This window comes from Lycium ferocissimum, chromosome 6 (assembly GCF_029784015.1).
Source record: "Lycium ferocissimum isolate CSIRO_LF1 chromosome 6, AGI_CSIRO_Lferr_CH_V1, whole genome shotgun sequence".
Classification (NCBI taxonomy): domain Eukaryota; kingdom Viridiplantae; phylum Streptophyta; class Magnoliopsida; order Solanales; family Solanaceae; genus Lycium; species Lycium ferocissimum.
In genome coordinates this window covers 54,961,134-54,984,295 of record NC_081347.1, presented here as the reverse complement: position 1 = coordinate 54,984,295, position 23,162 = coordinate 54,961,134, and the positions used below count along the sequence as shown (strand labels likewise).

Here is a 23,162-nt window from a genome sequence, read left to right as displayed (position 1 = left end):
AAGGAATTTTCTTTTTAGATATGAGGTTGTGGAGGACACGGATTAATGTAGAAGGTTAGTAGGTAATATTGTGTTGTCTCGTTTATCCTTCCTTACTAGTAGTCGTAGTATTTCTCCTGTAGTTTCTTGTTCTTCGATTTTTGTTATTATTTACTGTCTCTGTTTTGTTGGAGCTGCTGCTCGCTTTTCCTACGTGACCTGCTTTGTTATTGTTTTATTCTGAGCCGATGGTCTATCGAAAATAGCCTCTCTGCCTCCCAAGATAGGGGTAAGGTCACGTACACTTTACTTTTCCCAGACCTCACTTGTGGAATTAAACTGATTATGTTGTTGTTTGTAGTGGAATTTTAATATATCAAATATTAAACTGATAAGAATAGTACTGCACCTAATCGTTGCTAAAAGGTTGCGAATGGCATAACCAGGGAAGAAAATAATTGTTGGCACCACGACAGCCACATGATTAAAACCATAACTATTCCTGACCACACACAAATTCACTTCACAACATGGATATTCCCAACTGAAATTAACACTACTAATCATATCCTACCGTTGACTGAAAGAGGAACATATATAGAAACCAATCCTGTGAATTCACTTCAGAGAGACTAAAATATACAATAACCATATACTAAATCAAACCAAATCAACAGTTGAACCTACTTTACCGTAACTATTCTGACGACATAGAGGAAACACTTATCTTATATGGACTCGAACTAGGAAATTTAAATGGCAGTAATGACTCGATATAAACAAACTGATGCATAACATAATTCACAACATATCGAGCACAATGCACAAAAGGAGTATTGTGTTAACATATTCTAATAAAAGAGCAGTACCATGAGAATGTAAGAAAAACAAACCTGAAAAAAATCCATCCTAGAGAATTTCAAATGGCCCTTGACCAATCTCTAATACCGCAAACCATTGTCCGCCTATTTTATCCTTAAGCAACCCAACAATCTGAAGCAACAACAACATACCCCGTGTGATCTCACAAATGGGGTCTGGGTAAGGTAAGATGTATGCAGAACTTACCCTTACCTTTAATTTGTGGGGTTGAGAGGATGTTTACAATAGACCCTCGGCTCAAAAGAAATATAATCAAAGCAGGATAGAAAAGATAAATAAGATAAACAAAACACTGGACGTAATAGGTAATAATAAAATGAAAAATAAGATTCTATGCGAATACTAAATAATCAGAAGTAATGTTTGTGAAAAGATGAGAACAATCTCAATCCTGCAAAGAATAAAAAATCAACAAATAAGGACTAGATAGAGTTACATTAATATCCTTAACTTTAGATGTTGTAAATAAAAATCTTAATCACTTTATTTACATGGAGCTTATCCAGAACCTCATACATATATATTTTTTACGGAAAAGGGCCAAAATTATCCATGAACTTTCATAAATAGTTTATTTATACCCTTCGTTATACTATTGGATCAATTGTGCCCTTACCGTTATACTATGGGCCAAATATACCCCTGAACTTTCGGAAATAGTTTATTTATACCCTTCGTTATCTTATTGGGTCAATTGTGCCTTATCTTATACTATGGGCAAATATACCCTTAAGTTACACGATGTATCAATCACGTGTCACAAATAAATGCCCAACCCACTTTCTCCTATAATTACACCCAGATTAAATTAAGGGTCTTTTACATATATATACATCTTAAGGAGAAATATTTACGAAACGTGACGATAGTTTTATATTTACAAAACATAACATTACAAATCCTATACAAAACATGCTTTATATTTAAAAAAAAATTATTTTTAAATTATTTTTTATTTTTTAAAAATCATTTTTAAAAAAAATATTTTTTTATTTTTTTAAAAAAAAATATTTTTTTTAATTTATTTTTATTTTTTTTAAAAAATAATATTTTTTTTTTGCTCAAAAACTTATGTATGAAAGTTGTATGAAATGTGTATATCTCGCTCAAGACTTAAAAAGTTTGCTCAAAATTTAGTGTATGAAAAATGTATGAAATGTGTATATTTCGTTCAAGGCTTAAAAAATCCGCTCAAAATTGTGTGTATAAAAACAATATGAAATTTGTATCTTGCTCATGTCTTAAAATTTCGCTCACATTTTCATGTATAAAGTTCATGTTAGATTTCAGAAAATTAATACAACTACAACAACATCAGAACAATTTTCATACAATATTCAAGGCTTAAAGTTTTCGCTCAAAATTTTGTATATGAAAATTATATTAAAAATTTTGTTCACACATACACATTTCATACAACTTTCATACACGTAAATATGAGGTAATTTTTTAAGCCATTGAGCAAAAAAAAAAAAAATAATATTTAAAAAAATATATATAAAAATTATTATTTTTTATAAAAAATATATATATTTTCTGGAAAAAAAAAATAAAAAAACGAAAAATATATGAAAATCCGTCATGTTTTGTAATATATCGTTATGTTTTGTAAATAAGGAAAACTATCGTTACGTTTCGTAAATATTTCTCCTTAACATGTATATATACGTAGTTTTCCCTTAAATTAATCACTGGATCCGGCCCGTCACTCTATTTCACCCAACCCGTTTTGTTTATTTCAAACCCAAATAAAGTACCCGTACCCGTTTTGTTTATTTCATTACAGGTTTCGTTTCTGTAAAATATGGTAGTATACAAAATGAAAACCCAAATACCCAAAAGAGATCAGTAAATCCGAAAGACCTTCACAAATCGATGAAGTCCCATCCTTAATAACATGCTTAACAAGTCCAAGTGGCGACTCTGTATAAATAAATAATCCATTTTCAAAACGTCATTTCAATTGGAAAAACTCTTTTAAATCCTCTTAAGCGGGGTTAAAAAAAAGGGGTGTGACAAGGTTCTCTCTCAATTGATACAAGCAGCTTCCTATCATAACAAGTGAAAGTGATGTGATAAAGGAATAAACACATGTATTTGAAGGGCGTTTTCATCAGCATAATAATACATTAAGACTCCATTTGAAAATTTCAATTATGTTGACAAGTAAAACATAAGCTGTAATAAACAATTTAATCATTGATAACTGTAACATAATGTTAACTGCAGTAGCAGTAATGTTAACAATAATAAAAAGTAACGGCCACAATAACAATAAGAAGTTTCATATCCAAACCTGGAGTCACAAGGAATGGAATAGTCTGCATTTCCATGAAAAAGGTATAATAGGAGGAAGGAATAGTTCAGGTGAGTATTATCCCAGACCTTGATCCCCTTCCATTATGCTGCACATGTGCCCGAGAACATAACAGCAGTATGCAATGGCGGACATATGAAAAATAACATAGCTATTGAACGAAAGCCGTATATGTAATACAAGAAGAAATCATACATACATCAGAAAATTGAACGGTATAGACCTCAACTATTGAAGCGATCAACTAGATTAAAAAAATTACACCTGTCAACAAGTGTTGAAAAAATAGTTAATAGTTCTATATCAATTCCATATGCAGAACTAAGAAGATATTCCTTAGAATGTTCCGCCATGCAATCCCCTGAGTAACATACACTTGCTATTCCTACACCAACAACCATTTCATACTTCATATTTTCTTAACAAACAAGCAAAAGAAACTGCGCTTAAAAAGACAAAATAAAGATGATTTCCATTGAAATTAGGAAGACATATTCATAAATATTGTTCTGTTAGAACCCATCAGAATGTCTAAGTTCGCCATCAATAGCAAACAATTTCAACCTTCAAGAATACCTTAAGAAAGAAATGTTCAAAACTCATGCCTTGTAGTAATGGACATTGAACAAAAACTCACCCTCCAGATAAACCAGAAGTAGCCTTTATTTGATAGGCACTCCAAGAATCACTCCCTTTCTCGCCAACCTCCTTGATTGCCTACTCTAAAAGTGAATAAGCAGTGCTATATGCACCAGCTGATTGTCCCATTAAGTAAATTCTACAAATAAAAGGAAAAGTATAACATTTGATAGATTCGTGAGAAAATTCAAGTGGAAAGAGAACTTGACTACCTGCTAGTTTCACCTCCATATTCAGCTATGTTGTTGCACACAAAAGAAATTCCTTGGGAAACATCCTTAACCATATTGCCGATAGTTCCCAGAAGGAAATTTCAGAGAGGAGTTAACACCCTACAGTGAGACGATGACTTCTTGGTGAATAGAAGTGCAAGTGAACCATGTATCAGCAAATATAATTTAAGAAACATGAGAGATACAATACTTTGAATTGAAAAATTCTTTCCAGGTTACTTGGACGTGACACACATTTGGGACAAATTATTTTCATCAAAACTAGAAAAGGACCAAAATAGTCCATTTTATTTGGTGTTAAACTTAATATAGTCCTTTCACAGAGCACTTTTAGTATTCTCAAACTGAATCCATTTTCTTTTAGAGAAAGTGTATTGCACGCATAGGCGTATCTAGCCTTGTAGGAAGGGGTTCACATGAACTCCTAACTTTCGACACGGAGCACAAATTTATGTGTAAAAAATTACTAAAATTATAATAAATAGTAGATATGAACTCATAATTTTAAAAATATAATGGATTCAATGCTAAGAATCTTAAGATTGAACCCAAAGGAATTTAAATCCTAGATCCGCAATTTGCATGCAGCTTATTTCCGACTCAAATAATGAATGAAGCCTTATTTCCTTAATATCTCCCAAAATCACAAGTCCAGATTTGAAACTGCTGCGAAAATCTATCATCAACAATCCTAACTGAATAGAAGAAGAGCGAACTTGTTATTCTCAAAGATAAATTAAAATCATTTCATCATAAGTACATGTATGCTGAAAAGAAAATCCACAGAGGGGGATCATACAGTTCACTGCAGAAACCGATATGCAAGCTCCCTGCAATCCAGTTTGTGGAGCTTTTCTAGATTGGAGATGGACCAACTGGTACTTAAAGTGGAAAAAGTTAGTAGATGCTGAATGTTAGCCAGATACGAAGGTGATAACTACTACAGAAACATGAAGACTCAGGACCTGAAGTTTGCAATTTAGAAGTTTTTCTCCACCCAACCAATAAAGCAAACATGTTTGCTAAGTTCCTCCAAGATGCTTAATGACCTGGTGACAAAATCACAGTTCTTGATTTCTTATAACAAGTTAAAATGATGTGATAAAAGAAAGAAAAGTATGAATTTAAAGGTCTTCCACATGCTTCAATGTTTAGACATGCAATTTTAGAGATTAACAAGTCAATGACCTCCAAGACTCCAGCAAGTACCCCTGCCAACAGTACTTGAGCAATAAAAGTCAGTATCCCATACAAACTGTAGAATCCGAAGGTGACTAAATGTTTTTCAACTTAAATTTTAGTATGTAAGATTGAAATACTGAAGATTGTAACATAACACAATACATATCTTCAAGAGTTACAATATCCAGATTCCACAAAAAATCAACTTAGATACTCTTACATCAAAATAATTTCTTTTATTGAGATGGTTTGCCGCCTAACCAATCCTGATAAAAATTGATTAATTGTTGCTACTTTCAGAAGTAGTGATGTAAGCCTCACAAGCAACAACTTGAACACCATCAATATGTAATTCGAACAACCAGACTAATACATACAGAAACACATGAATCAGTCGAAGAAACACATCAAATAAACCAGCTTGAGCATACACCCATAACAAACCCACCGAGCCTATCATACCAAGCCTCAAAACCGAACCATTTAACAACAAAAGCAACATAAAGAAAAGGAGCGAAAAATGTGAATATACAAGAATCCAACCATTGAACGGGATAGACGGAAAGATTTTATAGGAAATTATATAAATAAAAAACTAACCTTTCAGCAACACTAGCGACTGTGAACTAGCGATGATGGAGCGAATTTAATTAGCAGTGAAAATAAATTGGAGGGAATTGCAAGTAATAAAGATTGACTTCAGTATTAGCTTTCCCTGGCTATTCATTTAAATTGCGCCTAAAAAATACTTATTACTGGCAAAAACTGAACTGCCGGTGATATTTGAGTTTAGATAATACATTAGCTGCAATTAGCTAATTGCTATTAAATACTTGCCACTAAAGGCTTTTTTTGTACTAGTGTTGATGCTTCTACACATTATTAAATACTTGCCCTCTTCATCGGTCTCATCATCATCATCATCATCACCCTTTTCAGAGTCCTCAGGGGTCTCACCGATGCCCTATCTCCTCTCCTCTATGACGGGGTCCCTATCGTCATGCTGATTCGGTACCTCCTCCTGAGGTGGGTCAGCTATCAAGAAATCAATCTCCGCAGATATCAAGTGCTACACCTCTCTCTGGAGCTTTGTCACGCCCGCCCGAATAGAGGTCAAGTCACTAGCACCCCCACGCTCCTCCAACCTAGCAACTCGATCAGTCAAAAGAACCAGTGCGGCCTCATGGGCTTGTTGCTTCTGTTGCACCGCACTCAATGATGTGCTAAGTGGAGCCAAGGCCATTCTGATCATCTCAGGGATGCTCTTCTCAAGGCCGACCACCCTAGCATCAGTGGAAGCAGCTAGTTGACCAAGTTTCAGAATCCCAACCTTTGACAGAACAGGTGTAGCCCCGGAGGTAACTCGAACTGTAGAAGGTGCAGTAGATGTGCCCGCGCCTGTGGAAGGGATGGAAGATGTAGGCCCAGCCGAGGTGGTGGCATGTGTATCTGCTCGCTCAGACGCAGAACCGTCAAGAACTCTCACCTCGAATGCTGGTGATGTAGCCACTGTGGTACTCATCTTACTCTTCTTTCTTGCCGGGTTTTCCTCATCTTGAGTCCGCAAGATATCACAAGTCACAAGTGCTTCTTTCTCCATATCAACCCGGGGCAATTGAGGCACCATTGCTTGCCTACACAACTCAGTACTAACATCAGTTTTGAGATAATGCTTTGGTTCTCCAATTTGATCATACAGCTCAAGTAAAATATCTAATTCAATGATAACGATGATCCTGTTTGAAGAATTAGACAGTAAATATCAATAAACAAATTTACGAAAAGTGAAATACGTAAAGTATATATGTAGATCCTTCATTGGAAAGTGTAGCTGGACATTACTGACATGGTTAGCTGTTTGCTAATTATATTTTCAAAGAGCCACTATCAGAAAGCTCATCATACAAAAGTGTCACACACTTACCTTAGAGGAAGAAAATGAACAGTTAGGGGCCTAACCATATATACATACATATAAGATGTGCTTCCACCAATCAGAGATCTTAGCAGTTCATGAAACCAAAATGACATCTAGAAACGTACAAATTTGCAGTCCTAATTGCAGGAACACTAAATTGTTATACAGGTAAATGCATGCTTATTTAAGTTACTTAGACAGTTACAATCATGACTGCAATAGCAGAACTTTGCTAATTGGGGAAAAGCCAATCTACAAACCTTAAAAAGATGCAATACCGACTACAAGAGCAAATCACTGTCATCTACGGAAACGTGTTATAATAGGAAAAATTTTCACATATACAGATCTTTGAACCCAAGTTGAGCCTATTATTGGATTACAATGTTTATAAAGCACCAGATGAGAGGAACGAAATAATGCCTGTAACATCCATCCTATCATCTGTGTTTTAAAAAAAAAAAAAAAAAAATCATCTATACTAAAATTTAAGGCAATCTAGCTATACATAAGCATGCAACAACAGCCACTAGTAACCATCAACCGCAAAAATAAAACCGGGACTCTCCCAGTATTTGATTTTCACAAATTCAGAGACAGAACAATTGCAGACATAACATTTTTACTTTCATTGGTCTGACCTCGAAAACAATAGGGGAATTTGTACTAAAAGTATGAGCATGCAAATGACAACAGCCAATTAAAAAGTCAAAAGTATTAAGCAATTTTTTTTCTCAAGAACCCAAACATAAGTCCTGGTTTCACCACTGATTGGAGGCATTATTTTCTTATTCATGGCAGATGTGAAAGTAATAATAATGAGTTAAAGGACAGTGTTGTGAAAGGCGAGCGCCATCTCGCCTTTGGCGAGAGGCGTGGCGAGGCGTGGCTCTGCCGCCTTTTAGGGCTGTGGCGAGCTCACCTTCAAAAGGCGCCAAAGGCGCTAATGGCGCCGAGGCGAGGCGCCACATATGGCGAGGCGACAGTGGGTATTTAAAAAAAAAAAAAGCAATTAAAGTTGAAGACTTAAATGAAAACAACGGCTAGGGTTTTTTTTGCCTCTCTTCTCCTTCAAGCTTTTCAGGTACGCTCTCTTTCTCCTTCTTCTTCTTCTTCAGTTCTTCTTTCTTCCTCCTCTGTTTTCTTCTTCTGCTTCTTCTTCTGTTCTTCTTTTTTTTTTTCCGGCGACTCCTCTATTTCCGGCGACTTCTGCAATTTTTTTTTTCCTCCTCCTATTCTCTTCTTCTTTTTCTCCTCTGTTTTTTTCTTTTTCTATTTTCTCCTCTGTTTTTTTTCTTCCCTCAACTGCCAGTGAGGCAGTGACTGTATTTTCTCCTCTGTTTTTTCTGTTCAATAATTATTGAGTCATTGACTCATTCAAGTTCTAAACTTTTAGAATCTACTATCTACTTTTAATTTTTGAATTGAAATATTTGCTAATATGTTATTGCTAGTGAGATTTTGATTATTTATATATGCAATTAAAGATTTCAATTTTTTGGTATTTATTGGCGCCGCACTTCAAAAAGGCGAGTGCCTCTTGCTCGCCTCGCGCTAGGCGAGGGCGGAGGCCTGTCGCCTTTTGTCGCCGCGCGCCGTCCAAAACACTGTCTAATACCTTGCGATGGTTAATTAGACACCGTGGAATAACATACTGCTATGCTGCCGCTCTCCCTCATTCCACATGGAGAATAAGCATTTATTATCTGTATCATTTCTTAGTACAAGGAGATGCCAAATATAGCCTAGTCTTAGAAACTTCATTATATCATATATAGTGAACCAAGCTAAACTAAGATGAATATGAGGACGATAAATTCTTTTTAACTATGATCCAAAGAAAACACATATTCAGTCACCAAATCACCTTTTACAACAAACATCCCATAACCAAGTTATATTCCTGTTCTTGTCAAATAAGCATAGCTACGGATTAAGTATTCTCCCAAAGGCACACATTTGATCATTTTCTGTAACAGGATACATGTCCTGGAGCCATATAAACCTCTTTAAACTCCATTTAAGATCATTGCCTCATACGACTCCTTCCCATGCACACATACAAAAACCTCTGTAACCAATACAAAGGGTATTAAAGTAACATGAGAAAGAAAAACTCAATGGAAAAACTCACTTAAGGTACACACATGCAATCTGAAATTTCAAGAATTTATATCATTAATTTAACCACATAGGGCCCGTTTGGACATGATATGAAATCAGGTTGATTTGAAGTTGGAAGTTTTATTTGGACATGCAATTTGTATTTCTTAAGTTGTATTTTTTCTCATAAACATATAAACCTCACAAGTTGTGAAAACTATAAAAAATTCTCCTACTCTTGTACAATCTTACCAATTGCGCAATCCATAGTTCATAACAAAGTTAATACGCTATCGAAAGGCAACAACAACAACATACCCAGTGTAGTCCCACAAGCAGGGTCTGGGGAGGGTAGAATGTACGCACACCTTACCCCTACCTTTATAGGGTAGAGAGGTTGTTTCTGATAGACCCTCAGCGTGCTACCAAAAGCCTTTTGTAAAAATACAACATCTATTGATCGAACTTTAGTTCAATTAAAAGGAAAATGGAATATGAGTTGCAGTGAAACTACTCTTTAATATAATCCTCCCAAAGGTACGGACAATCTCTTCAGGTCGAGCATGCATTTTCGATCAGATGACAGAGAAAACGAACCAACATTGTTATTTTGAGTCAAGTTTTACATTTGAAAATTATATGTACCAACTTATGAATCATGTTTTACAAAATAGAAACTTATGGACAAGTTTTACATTTAAAAAATTTGAAATCATGATTTGGAATCCCAAATCCTATTTTTTGGAGAATTTGGGATTTGAAATCATGATATGAAGTTGAGTTTGAAATTTTGTGCAAATTCCATAAAAAAAAAAAATTAAAAAAAAAAAACCGCTGATTTGAAATCATAATTTCAAATCGCATGGTCAAACATCTACTAAGATTCGAAACATTCACCGCATTTTCTAAAGCATATAAATGACAAAATAGAAAGAAAATTAATTAGTAGTCATTAATTACATTCGAGTATGGATGATATTACAAACGAACTCTTTGATCTGAATAATAGTTCCTTTCTTAATCCGTTGACACCAAATAACATAGTTCATCAGAAAATATTTTCTGGATTCAATAAAAACACACCAACGCATCTCAACTTCACCCCACCTACCCTCTCACCCCACCCCCAACCTACCCCACCCACCCCTATAAAATATGGGAAATTTTTTCTTCTCCCCAACCCCCACCCTACCCCCACTACCCCACCGGCCTCCCCCCTACCCCTCAATTTGCGTAACAAACACAAGAAATGAGTAGGAAAATCACTTATTTTCCGTCCGCCAAAAACATTTTCAGTCATACCAAACACACCCATAAATGACAAAATGGAAGGAAAATTAAGAGTGATTACATTCGATTTTGGATGAAAGTACGAACGAACTCTTTCATGTGAATAATAGTTCCTTTCTTCATCCGTTGAGACCAAATAAGATGGCTGTTATGCTTAGCTAAAATCCCGTGTTGAAGATAGTGTAAACTCCTCTTCCTTCCATTTTCCGGTCGATGGTATCGGTATCGCGCCTTCCGTCAACTTTATTTGCGCCATTTTTAACGGCAAAAATAGCGACAATTCTTTTGAAAGGGAGACAGAGAGTGGGAGAGTGAAGGGGGACAGGGTTTTAAAACCCTATAAAGGAAGCGCGGGATAAAAAATTTAATTACTCCCTCCGTCCCAATTTGCCAGGCGCCGTTTGAGTAGACTGGGAGTTTAAAAAAGAAATTAAGATTTTTGAAATTTGTGCTCCAACAAAACTTACACACTCCGAGAATTAACTGAAGGTGACTAAAAATTCTTCAAATTACTAAAGGTGACGTGTGGGGCCCACCCCATATCAAAACTCAATTAAATTTGGGATTAAGATGATTAGGGTCGAAAATGTAATTTTTAAAACTTCTTAATCTTTTACAAAATACAAAAAAAAAAAAAAAAACACCCACCTATTATTCAAAACATCCCAAACCGTTCCCTCCCCACAACTCCCTCGCACTTCTTCCATATTTCAAAATCAAAACTCCCAAGCAAACAGTTAATCTCCTTCACTTGGACGTCTCTCATCTCTCCTCTTTTCTTGTCATCTTCTTCTTCACCCTCGTCTATAGGTGCCGCTGCTGCTGCTTCTTCTTTAATATCAAGGTAAAGTTTTTGTTTCACTTGTTCCAAAAGTTATTTGGTAGAAATTGATGATTTTGGTTGTAGAAAAAGAAGAAGAAGAAGAAGAAGAAGAACATGGGTTTGTCTTCAATGTTGTTTATTTTGTTGTTCCTTGTTCGAGAAACCCTTATTTGGGGTATTTGTTTGACTTGTTAGAGTTTTTGCGTTTGTAAATAGCGTACGTTGTTGTCAAATTATGATTTTTTGTGATGTTTTTGTTCTTGTTCTCCTTAAGATTTCGAAAAAATGGCTTGCAATCTTGTTGACTTTTTCGAATAGATGAGTAAGTTCTTAGACAACTTGACACTTGTTTGATAGTTGCAGACATTTGCTGAGGTTGCTTGCTTTAAAAACCTCTATTTAGTGTATTTTGTAGTGAAATACTATTGTTGGTGTTGGTGTTAGTGTTGGTGTTAGTGTTGGTGTTGGTGTTGTCCTGTTATGGTATGGTTTAGGAAAAGATTGGTATGGTTTAGGAAAAGAAAGGATAAACAATTATTGCACATACATTTGGTGTATTTTGTTTAACTTGTATGATTGTGTGTCTGTAGTAGACGATTTGGCTGTTGTCTTGGAAGTAAATGCTTGTTGTTTTGGTTTGGTTCAATGTTTAGGAAAAGCTTGGATAAAATCCATCTTGTTGTTGTTATTGTTGTTATTGCTGTTGTTGTTGTTGTGTGTTTGTAGTGAAATAAATAATTTTTTTCTGTTGTTGTCCTGGTATGGTTCAGGGTTTAGGAGTAGATATCCAATAGATGATTTTTTTTGTTCTTGTCCTAGTATTTATCTGGTTCTATTTATAGAAGCTATGTCCAACAGATTTTTAGTTGTTGCAACATATTCTACACTTGTGCCAACAAGTAGATAATATGTTGCAACAACTACAAATCTGTTGGACATTGCTTGATTTTTTGTGAGTTACGTTTGTAGAAGATATCCAACAGTTTTTAGTTGTTGCAACAAGTTATACACTTGTTGCAACAAGTATACAATATGTGGCAACAACTACAAATCTATTGGACATAGCTTTAGTTTTTTGGTTCTGTTTGTAGAAGATATCCAATAAATTTTTAGGTGTTGCAACAAGTTATACACTTGTTGCAACAAGTATACAATATGTTGCAACAACTACAAATCTGCTGGACATAGCTTCAGCTTTTTGGTTATATTTGTAGAAGAAATGCAACAGATTTTTAGTTGTTGCAACAAGTATACAATATGTTGCAACAACAACTGTTGCACAAATCATGGACTTAACTTCCGGCTTTTTGGTTACACATTTTATGTCCAAGATGTCCATGATTTATATTGTTGCAACAACTACAAATCTTATACTTACCCGTTATTTGCAAAAGTATATAATATGTTGCAACAACTACAAATCTGTTGGACTTAGCTTTAGTTTTTTGGTTCTGTTTGTAGAAGATGTCCAGTATCTTAATCATTTATTCAACAACTGAAGAATCTATTGCAACAACCTATTCACTTGTTGCCTTGATTACATCATTTGTTACAACAAATTCTTCAGTTGTTGGGGAATTATGTTACTTGTTGTATTTTGTTTGATCAAATGATGCACTTCTTATTATCTGTTTACTTTGAATGATGCACTAATCAGTTGAAGCTTTTTTTTTCTCCTGTGTGTAGATAAAATGTCTCCAGCCAAAACAAAAGTTGAGAAATCAACTGAGGGTCATAGAGATAATAAAAAAGCTAAAGTGCAATCATCATTAGATAATCTTGCTGATTTAGCAAAATCTATTGTTGAATCAGCAAATATAGAGGAAAGAGATAGCCAAACTGACAATCAATCCTCAGAAAGAGAGGAAGTACAGAGCCAAGAAGCAGTAGATACAAATGAACAAAGTGAAGAAGAATTAGAAAGTGAAGAAACTGTGATGGAGTAGATGGATTGGATGAAGATGATGAAAAGGACAGTGCTTCCGAAAATATAGTTCACTTGTCGACGTTCATAGCTGAATTAAGAACAAAGAAGAGAAATAATGTGAATGCCAATTTAATTGCAGAATCTTCTAGTAAATTGGACATAGATCATAACAGACCTTCCATTGCTGAGGTCGTCAAGGTTTTCAGTATTGACAAGTATGCCGTGAGGATAAGCTTTGGATTAATTACTGTAGCATGCCGGTGTGCTTTGGCTTGAAAGAGTTTGCCATAGTTACTGGCCTTAGATATCATCCTTGTGAGCTTCCTATTGTTGTATTGAATAAGCCGGCCCCGGACTAGCAAGACGATAAAAGAAGCCAAGAAAGTAGGAAAGGGTGGAAAAGATAAGAGTGAAACTGGTTTGGTGGAGTTAGTTGGAAAAAGCTACAAAGAAGATAAGTTGCTTGTAGATTTGCAGTCCAAAACCATGTCAAAAAAGCATAAGTAGTCCTTGTGTTTAGTTTGGTTTGTGCACTGTATTCTTATGGCAAAAGATACAAGTCTGAACATACCACTTGGTTTGCTTAAACTTGCGGAGGACTATGAGGCATTCAACAACCATGGATGGGGCAGGAAAGCTTCAAGTTGACTGTTGACTATTTATCGAAAGAGCTTAAGGCAACGAGTGAAGGCGATCAATCTATATGGCTTCCTTGGGCTTTCATGGTAAAGCATTTGCAATGTCAATTTCTTGTACTTTTTGTATTTCTATCATCATTTTGATTTTAATGGTATCTTGTTTTCTAGGCTTAAGCATTTGAAGCCATTCCTCACCTCTGACAACAAGTGAAGGACTACCCTTCAGAAGTGTCTTTTCCAAGAATCCTTAGATGGTAGCGATCGCAAAGAGCAACACAAGATTGAGTGTTGATCTTTTTAACCCTCCTTTGGAAGAGGTAACCCTTAAGACATGTATATAGAATAAACTTGGTCATCTGTTGGATAATGTCCAACAAGTATGACACCTGTTGCAACAAGTTACTAATCTGTTGGACAATATCCAACAAGTATGACACCTGTTGCAACAAGTTACTAATCTGTTGGACAATGTCCAACAAGTATGACACCTGTTGCAACAAGTTACTAATCTGTTGGACAATGTCCAACAAGTATGACACCTGTTGCAACAACCTAGTCATCTGTTGCATTTCATGATTTAGGACCATTTTAATATATCTACTTTTTTGTTGTAGGTTAAGAACCCGTGGCTTGTCCCGACAGTACGAGAGTTGGAGATGTCATTCCTTGCTTCCTTTGATAAAATGATTGAGGGGATGAAATTAGAATTGGCTGGAGTGACAGCCATCAAAAGGGAATCAGTTATGGTAGATGTTGTTGGTGGTGGTGTTATTGGCACGGTGGTCAACCTGCTGTTAATGAAGTTGTGGCAGAAATTGCCGATGAAAAAATAATAGATGATGATGTTGATTTTGGTAGACAAACTCCAATTAGTGGTGTTGTTGGTGGATAAACTCCAATTGGTGGTGATGTCGGTGGACAAACTCCAATTGATGGAGATGTTAGTTGTGGCGGATTTGGTGGTAGATTTTCCTTTGTTGGTGCTACATCGAAATGTGCTTGTGAATGCACCTATTGCAAGCGGCGAATGGATGATTTAATAAAAAATGTTGAGGAGTTGGTGAAGGCACAAAAAGACACAAATTACGCTTTTACGAGTTTGTTATCCAAGAAGGGTGTCAATCCATCCAAGAAGCGACCTCACCCTATACTCCTATTCGCATTCGCAAGAAGGAAAAGCAATTTCCAAAGGCACTTGCCGATGTTAGGTCAAGGAAATCTTCTACACCCCAAAGGCGACTGCTGTTGTTGATCTTAAAAAGGTAATTGTGTATAAGCATGCAGATGCTCAAAAAATGAAAAAGCTTGAAAAATTCATCGATGCCAAGAAGAGCAAGGATACGATGTATTCATTGCATGAATTTAAGGCCGATGACTTCAGGATAATGACAAGCATGGAAGATTGGTGGCTGGCCAGTGTAAATTTGAAAACAACAATTATTTTTGTTAAAACAAGTCTTATTTTGGTTGTATTAGATGCAACAAGTTATATATTTGTTGCAACGAGTGTTCACTTGTTGCAACAAGTATTGGTCTTGTTGCAACAAGTCTCCTAGTTGTTGGAGATTGCTTACAGCAGTTGGGTGAAATAGACCCAACTGCTGTAAGCAATCTCCAACAACTAGGAGAGTTGTTGCAACAAGACCAATACTTGTTGCAACAAGTGAACACTTGTTGCAACAACTCACTTCGTTGTTCAGGTGACTGATATTCCTTATACTTTTAATGCAGTATGTTGATGAAATTATGCTCTTAATGCGTGTGAGGCAAAGCACTTTCACTGAGCACTATGCTTCCACAGATATAATCTTGGATCTCACCTTCTACAATATCATGCTCAAGCGATACACAGAGTTGTCGGATGAAAGCACACAGCCGGAAACTATTCCATTCAATCAAATGCTTGATGATTTTATATGGGATGATGATGTTATCGCTTACTGTAGAGGTACTGTACCAGCCAAAGGTGATCGCGAGTGGGTTGGTGCCAAAAGGGTGCTTACTATCATGAACATAAATGTCAGACAGTTTGTCACCTTCGAATTCATAATTGAGGAGGGGGTAATAAATGTTTATGACAACGCCCAAAATCCAAGAGGATGAGTTCTTCATCCACATCCGACCAGTCATTAAATTATGGCCGAAACTACCGGCGAAAGTGGCATGTTTGAACGCTTGCCCGAAAAGCCGCTCAACGAAGCTTGGAAATTTGTCAAGGAAGAATCTCCCCGCAATGAAACTGCAATGGCATGCGGATCGTATTCACTTGCTTTTATTGAGCATTTGCTTACCGGCACTAACATGATGAAGCCTGAGACTCTATTGTACGATAACTCTGTGGCGGTGGGCAGTGAGTGTGATAGATAAAGTTTTGGAGCCCTGAGCTGGCTGTTTAACAAATTACTACTTGAACAGTTGATCCAGCGAACTAGTTGGTTCGCTCGGTCACATACAGACAGGCACCGAGTGCCGTGTTATGCCAAGGCCATGGTTCGAGGCGTGACAAAGCTTGGTATCAGAGCCTAGGTTTAAGAGTCTTAGGAATTCTATGAAGCCGTGTCTAGTGGGGTCTCGTTTATGTGTGCGTGCGTGCCACACATGTAAATAGTTGGCCACCAAGACATGCAGGATTGTTTCACTTCTTTCATACTCTAAATCGTGCAGTTAGAACAGTACCTCAGGAAAGCCTTCTAACTTTACGAAATTACGTATTTCAGAAAAATGCGTGCAAAGAGAAAGTACACCAAAAGGACTGCAGCTACTAGTCTGAAGGCTTTCACCGAAGTCGATCAAACTACAGATTCACAGGCTCGAGGGATGCACACTAGGGCTCAAGATTAGACCTCCCAGCTCAAGGGAACTATCCAAGAGTTGTGCCCCCAACTGCACCTCCCCAAGTGCCAGTTCAGACTCCCCGCTCTTCCGAGACGGATGTTGGCGAAGCTATTCAGTTGCTCACTCAGTTGGTGGCTGCTCAAGCCCAGCGTTAGGGATCATCAGGATCCAGCTCTAGGACTCAGGAATTTTTGCACATGAAGCCCAAGATTCACAGAAATGCACCCGTACGCACCCTCGAAATTTTATCGATGAGTTGCAGAAGATTTCCAGGGTCATGCAAGCTATAGATAAGGAAGGAGTGGAGTTTGGTACCTTCCAACTCAAGGATGTGTCTCACTTATGGAATGAGTCATGGGAGATTTCCCGCGGTAAGGATGTTTCTCATGCTACTTGGGAGGAGTTTGAGACAACCTTCATTGACCATTTTCTGCCAGAGGAAGCTCACAGAGGCTAAAGCCTGGGAATTTCAGCGCTTGAGATGGGATGGCATAAGTGTGACCAAATATTATGTCAAGTTCTCATCACTGGCCAAGTATGCTCCTCACATGGTCAAAGATATGAGAGCACGAGTCCGGCGCTTTGTGTTGGGACTAAGTCCAGAGCTTTACGGACCTGTAAAGATAGCAGCTCAGAACAAAGACATGACCATTACTAAGATGTTTACTTTTATGAAAGAGGACGAAGATGAGACGAAAGCAGCAGAGGCAAGACAGAAAGAACAAGATAGAAAGTTCGCAAAAAGGGCCAAGTCCACAGGCTATTTCAGTCAGGGAGGTGCTGGCAAGCCATTTTAGAAAGGTAAATCAGCAGGACCTGCCCCATCTGCAGACAGTGCCCCAGTCCCAAATTCAGGAATGATCAGAAGAAGAGAAATTCTAGAGCAGCAAGCTCCCAATCTCAGCCCAGCGTGGGTAACAAGGGATTTCAGCACCCCGTTTGCCATAAGTGCAACAAAAGGCATCCGGGAGTTTGTCGTTCAGGTATGGATGGTTGCTTCAGATGTGGGCAGCCAGGGCACTTCTTGAGAGACTTCCCATCAACGAAACAGGGCAGCGTAGCACAATCCACTAGTTCAAAGAACCCCGTACTTCTCATTATTTATGAATGTTGTTGCAACAAATGCAATAGATAGTACAGTTGTTGAAAAAGTTGTAAAAAATTACTAATCTACTAATCTGTTTAGAAAAGTTGCCTAAATGACTGCAACAGGTCATACAGTTGTTGAAGAAGTTACTAATCCATTCCAAAGAAGTTACTAATCCGTTCAAAACAAGTAACTAATCTGTTTAAACAAGTTACTAATCTGTTGCATTAGATAATACATTTGTGAAAGAAGTTGCAACAAATTACTAATCTGTTTCAACAAGTTACTAATCCGTTCCAACAAGTAACTAATCTGCTGAAACAAGTTACTAATCTGTTGCAACAGATCATACAGTCGTGGAAAGAAGTTGCAACAAATTACTAATTTGTTCCAACAAGTTACAAATTTGTTCCAACTAGTAACTAATCTACTGAAACAAGTTACTAATCTATTGCAACAGATTATACAGTCTTGAAAAGAAGTTGCAACAAATTACTAATCTGTTTCAACAAGTTACTAATCCGTTCCAACAAGTTACTAACTGCGCAAATGTGACTGCATACAACCAGGGAAAGAAGTTGCAACAAATTACTAATGATTGTAGTATATATATATATATATATATATATATATATATATATATATATATATATATATATATATTGATTGATAAATATGACTCGATTTCCATTGTTTATCACTAAATGTGGGTGAATCAAGAAGTTCACATCAATTCACTACAATGATCACTCCATTTAGTGTGTATTGGACCTAGTTGATCATCTATCCTGACCCAAAACACCATCAAATTGCATAAGTATATATATTGATCAATAAATATGATTGATTTCCACTGTTTATCACTAAATGTGGGTGAATCAAGAAGTTCACATTAATTCACTCCAATGATCACTCCATTTAGTGCGTATTGGACCTAGTTGATCATCTATCCTGAACCAAAACACTATCAAATTGCTTAAGTATATATATTGATCAATAAATATGACTGATTTCCATTATTTATCACTAAATGTGGGTGAATCAAGAAGTTCACATCAATTCACTCCAATGATCACTCCATTTAGTACGTATTGGACTTAGTTGATCATCTATACTAACCCAAAACACCATGAAATTGCTTAAGTATATATATTGATCAATAAATATGATTGATTTCCATTGTTTATCACTAAATGTGGGTGAATCAAGAAGTTCACATCAATTCACTCCAATGATCACTCCATTTAGTGCGTATTGACTTAGTTGATCATCTATCCCGACCCAAAACACCATGAAATTGCTTAAGTATATATATGATCAATAATATGATTGATTTCCATTGTTTATCACTAAATGTGGGTGAATCAAGAAGTTCACATCAATTCACTCCAATGATCACTCCATTTAGTGCGTATTGGACTTAGTTGATCATCTATCCTGACCCAAAACACCATGAAATTGCTTAAGTATATATATTGATCTATAAATATGATTGATTTTCACTGTTTATCACTAAATGTGGCTGATATCCATTGGTTATCACTAAATATGGTTGATTCCCTTTATTGATCACCAAATATGGGTGAATCAAGTAGTATCTGCTCTAACAGATGTAGTATCTGTCACGACTTGACTAAGGCCATGCGGGTACTCGGGGCTAACCACCGAGCACCACTCATTCTATTACTCATTTGTGGTCATTCATTAATCTCATGCCTATAATCATAGAAGAACCATTTCCACTGGAAACATATTTACATTATATACATAAGCCCTCCGGCTATCAAAATAATATATATATATATACACACACATACGAGAAGAAACCGTGAGACCATACTATCCACACATACGTATCTACGAGCCTCTACTAGAGTACTAGACATACGGACGGGACAGGACCCCGTCGTACCCAAAATACATGTATATACACAAAAGAATAAGTCAATGGCACCTCCGGAACAATGGAGTGCCCTCAAGTTCACCGATAGCTCCATAAGTCCGGATCACCTCTCGGTCTACGTGGGTATTTAACACGTCCAAAGAAAAGGACGTCAAAGATGAACATTGTACTGAGTATGTAAGGCATAAACAATAATAATACGTTAATGAAATAAGGGAGCATCAAATAAGGAGCAACCTGTGACTAACTGTCAATTATAAAAGAAATAATGCATACTGGCTTACTTCATAATCATCATCATATCATGTATGCATATATGTATAAGCTGCCCGACCTTATAGGTACGGTGTGATAATCATTAGCCCGCGTCCAGGCCTCCCGCGTCCGGGGTACCATCTCATGCCGCCCACTAGTGGTGTTTGCTCATGCCGTCTAGACATGGTGTATACGCTGCCCGCCTTAGCGGTGTCTGCCCGGCCATGTAGGCGCGGTGTAACATCATCATCATGTACTCATCATAATGCATGCATAGAAACTCAAAGACAATTATACTTTATCGGGGTGACATAAGGTCGTAAACCCCCAATTCCATTATGGAGCATTTATAAGCATTCTGCCTCACCTTGAAGGAATTAGCATATAAGGTGAGTGTATACAATAAACAACATCAATAGATCGTAGTTAACATTATTTGCTTTGTAGAAACATCATATCATGAACTCTAGAATTTTTAGACTTAAGCTCATCTTCATCATGTTCATAATATCTCTTATCTTTAACTCATATGGCTATTCATGAACATAGACTCTTAGTTTTCCGGAATGTAGGAAATTCATGGAGAAGGAGGAAAGATCATGCCATAAGATTCATGCCTTAGAAAGAAGTGACTAGCCTTACATACCTCTTTCGTTTAACAATTCTATCACTTGATTGATCTTCTTCAATGCTCACGATTCTACTTTCAAGAGAATTCGCATCAACATTAGCTAATCGATTATACGAACGTGCTTACTAATGCTAGAGAAAATTGGGTAGCATTTCCTTTGTTTATACGACTTTCCCCATATTCCATATCAACTTCCAAACATCCATAACAACATTCACAATATCATAAGCAACAATCATCATTCATCTACATTATCCACATTTTACAATTTCACTTCAATTCCTCCATAATCATGGTCATAGTTCACTATTGCATTTTCTCACATATAATACTTATCCCATGTTCTAAATGTCATTCATAACATACTTACAATCACAACATATCAATATTCATGATTCACTCCAAACTACTACTCAAAATCTCATTATTCCTATCTTTGTGACCCATTTTCTATCTCCTTTCATAATCTAAGTCTTTCAACCTCTCATTACCTTAAACAACATGGAAAGATCATAAAACTTACCTTAGATAGTATAGGAATGAGCCTTGAGTGGAAATACTCTTCTTGCACCAAAACCCTAGTTCACTTCCATTGGAATTTCTTGGCTTGGATGAACTTCAATGAGTTTCATACACTTAATTTGTTGGTTTGATGAAGTTGATCATAGATTTATCTTGGGTTCTTGTGGATGAAGAGTGGAGAGGATTCTAGAGGATTCTTGAAGTGTGAAGTGAGGAAATGAAATGAATTAAATGAGATTGGGTCCTTTTATCAACATTTAAAATCTGACCCGTCATGAATATACGGACTAACATACGGTCCGTATCTTTTATACTGACCGTATGTCTGGCTGTATGTTTGGTCCAGTGAAGGTCCTCATTCTGGGCAGAACATATGGCCAGACATACGGCCAGTATGTTTTATAGGGCCAGTATGTTGGACCGTATGTTGCCCAACTTTCCGGAATTCGTTCTCGTCGACTCGTTTGATCTCCAATCCTTATGGAACCTTCTTAACACTTGTTTAACACCTCATTACCAATATAAGGGATGCTATAGCTCTTCTCCAAAACATCATTAAGCTCTCATTAATTCGATATATTCGTACATCTTGCCCGACACACAACATATACCTTGCTTTCCTTAACAACTCCCGTCTCCTACATCGAATGTCTTTGAAATCTCAATTAGGATCATCAAATGCTATTTCTTACTTATCAAAACATCGTATACGTCGTGACCTTCGTTAGTCTATTAACTGTACGTTAACGGGAAATTTCCACGGTGTAACATTCTTCCCCCCCTTTTGGAACATTCGTCCTCGAATGTTAAGCACTCGGGAATTCTACGAAAATTTCGCCAGAGTTTCTCCTGTAATATGGCACTACCATCCTATCACAACAGCCCACACTAACATTGTTTCACAGGGCCACAACACAATAGCAATATAAGTTGGCCACACACGACCCATATGCATAAAAAGAAAACATACATACCTCATAATCTCGATATCTCGTCATGGATCTCTTCCGGCCGAAATAAGTGCGGGTATGTGGATTTCATCTTCTCTTCCGCCTCCCAAGTCATTTCTTCTCGGTTGTTATTTCGTCACAAGACTTTAGAATCGAGGCTACTTCCTTATAGTCCCGTATTTTCGGTCAATATGCGATAAATGGCACTTCTTCATAGACTAGCTTTTCTGTCACTTGAACATCATCTATTGGAACAATCCTCGTAGTATCTCAAACACACTTGCGGAGCATTGAGACATGAAAAACTGGATGGACTGATTCAAGTTCTAGAGGCAAGTCCAATTCATAAGCTATTTGTCCCACTTTGCGGATAATCTTATAGGGTCTAATATACCGAGGACTTAACTTTCCTTTCTTACCAAATCTCATCACTCCTTTCATTGGTGACACCTTTAAGAATACCCAATCATCAACTTGAAATTCTAAGTCTCGCCGGCAGTTGTCCGCATAAGACTTTTAGCGACTTTAGTACATCGGCAATCGATCTCGATCACGCCCGACTTTTTCTACTTGCTTGTTGAATCAACTCGGGGCCTATTAGTCAGTGCTTTCTCCTGTTTCAAACCCAATTGGGGATGCACTTCCTTCCATCTAGAGCTTCGTACGGAGCCATTTGGGATCTTTGGAATGGTAGCTATTGTTGTATGCAAACTCGATTAGAGGTAAGTGGTCATCCCCGATACCACCAAAATCTAGAATACATGCTTTCTTGATATCTTTAAGTGCGAATGGTACGTTCGACATCCATCGATCTCATGGATGAAATGCCATGCTAAGCTTCACTGAGTACCCAAACCTTCTTGGAAAGATTTCAGAACTTAGGCAGAATTATGCCTACTATGCAGGATAATGGATATCGAATACCATGGAGAAAATCTCCTTGAGATACCCTCGCGTAATCTTCTGCTTTGGGTATGTGGTTACGACGGGAAGAAAATGAGCCGCTTTCGTGAGTAGAACTAAGGTTAGACTCATATCATTAGAGTTT

At 36.9% G+C, this 23,162-nt stretch overlaps 1 protein-coding gene across 2 annotated transcripts; it reads right to left on the bottom strand.

The window, feature by feature from the left end:
* Window positions 1-5,787: 5,787 nt before the first annotated feature.
* LOC132059838 (uncharacterized) lies at window positions 5,788-10,724 on the bottom strand. Of its 2 annotated transcripts, none has more exons than XM_059452635.1 (2): window positions 10,605-10,724; window positions 5,788-6,968 (listed from the first exon to the last, which is right to left on the bottom strand). In XM_059452635.1, the coding sequence occupies exons 1-2, from the start codon at window positions 10,664-10,666 to the stop codon at window positions 6,302-6,304; spliced, it is 729 nt and encodes a 242-aa protein (XP_059308618.1). In that variant the 5' UTR covers window positions 10,667-10,724; the 3' UTR covers window positions 5,788-6,301. The 2 variants fall into 2 exon arrangements, with proteins under 2 accessions (XP_059308618.1, XP_059308619.1); XM_059452636.1 differs by having other exon boundaries at window positions 5,788-6,866.
* Between the last annotated feature and the right edge of the window lie 12,438 nt (window positions 10,725-23,162).

Coding starts and splice junctions, on each gene's coding strand:
- LOC132059838 (XM_059452635.1), bottom strand. CDS start 10,666: ATGAAGAAAGGAACTATTATTCACATGAAAGAGTTCGTTCGTACTTTC. Junction 6,969..10,604: donor ACTTTCATCCAAAATCGAAT/GTAATCACTCTT, acceptor TTCTTCAAACAG/GATCATCGTTATCATTGAAT.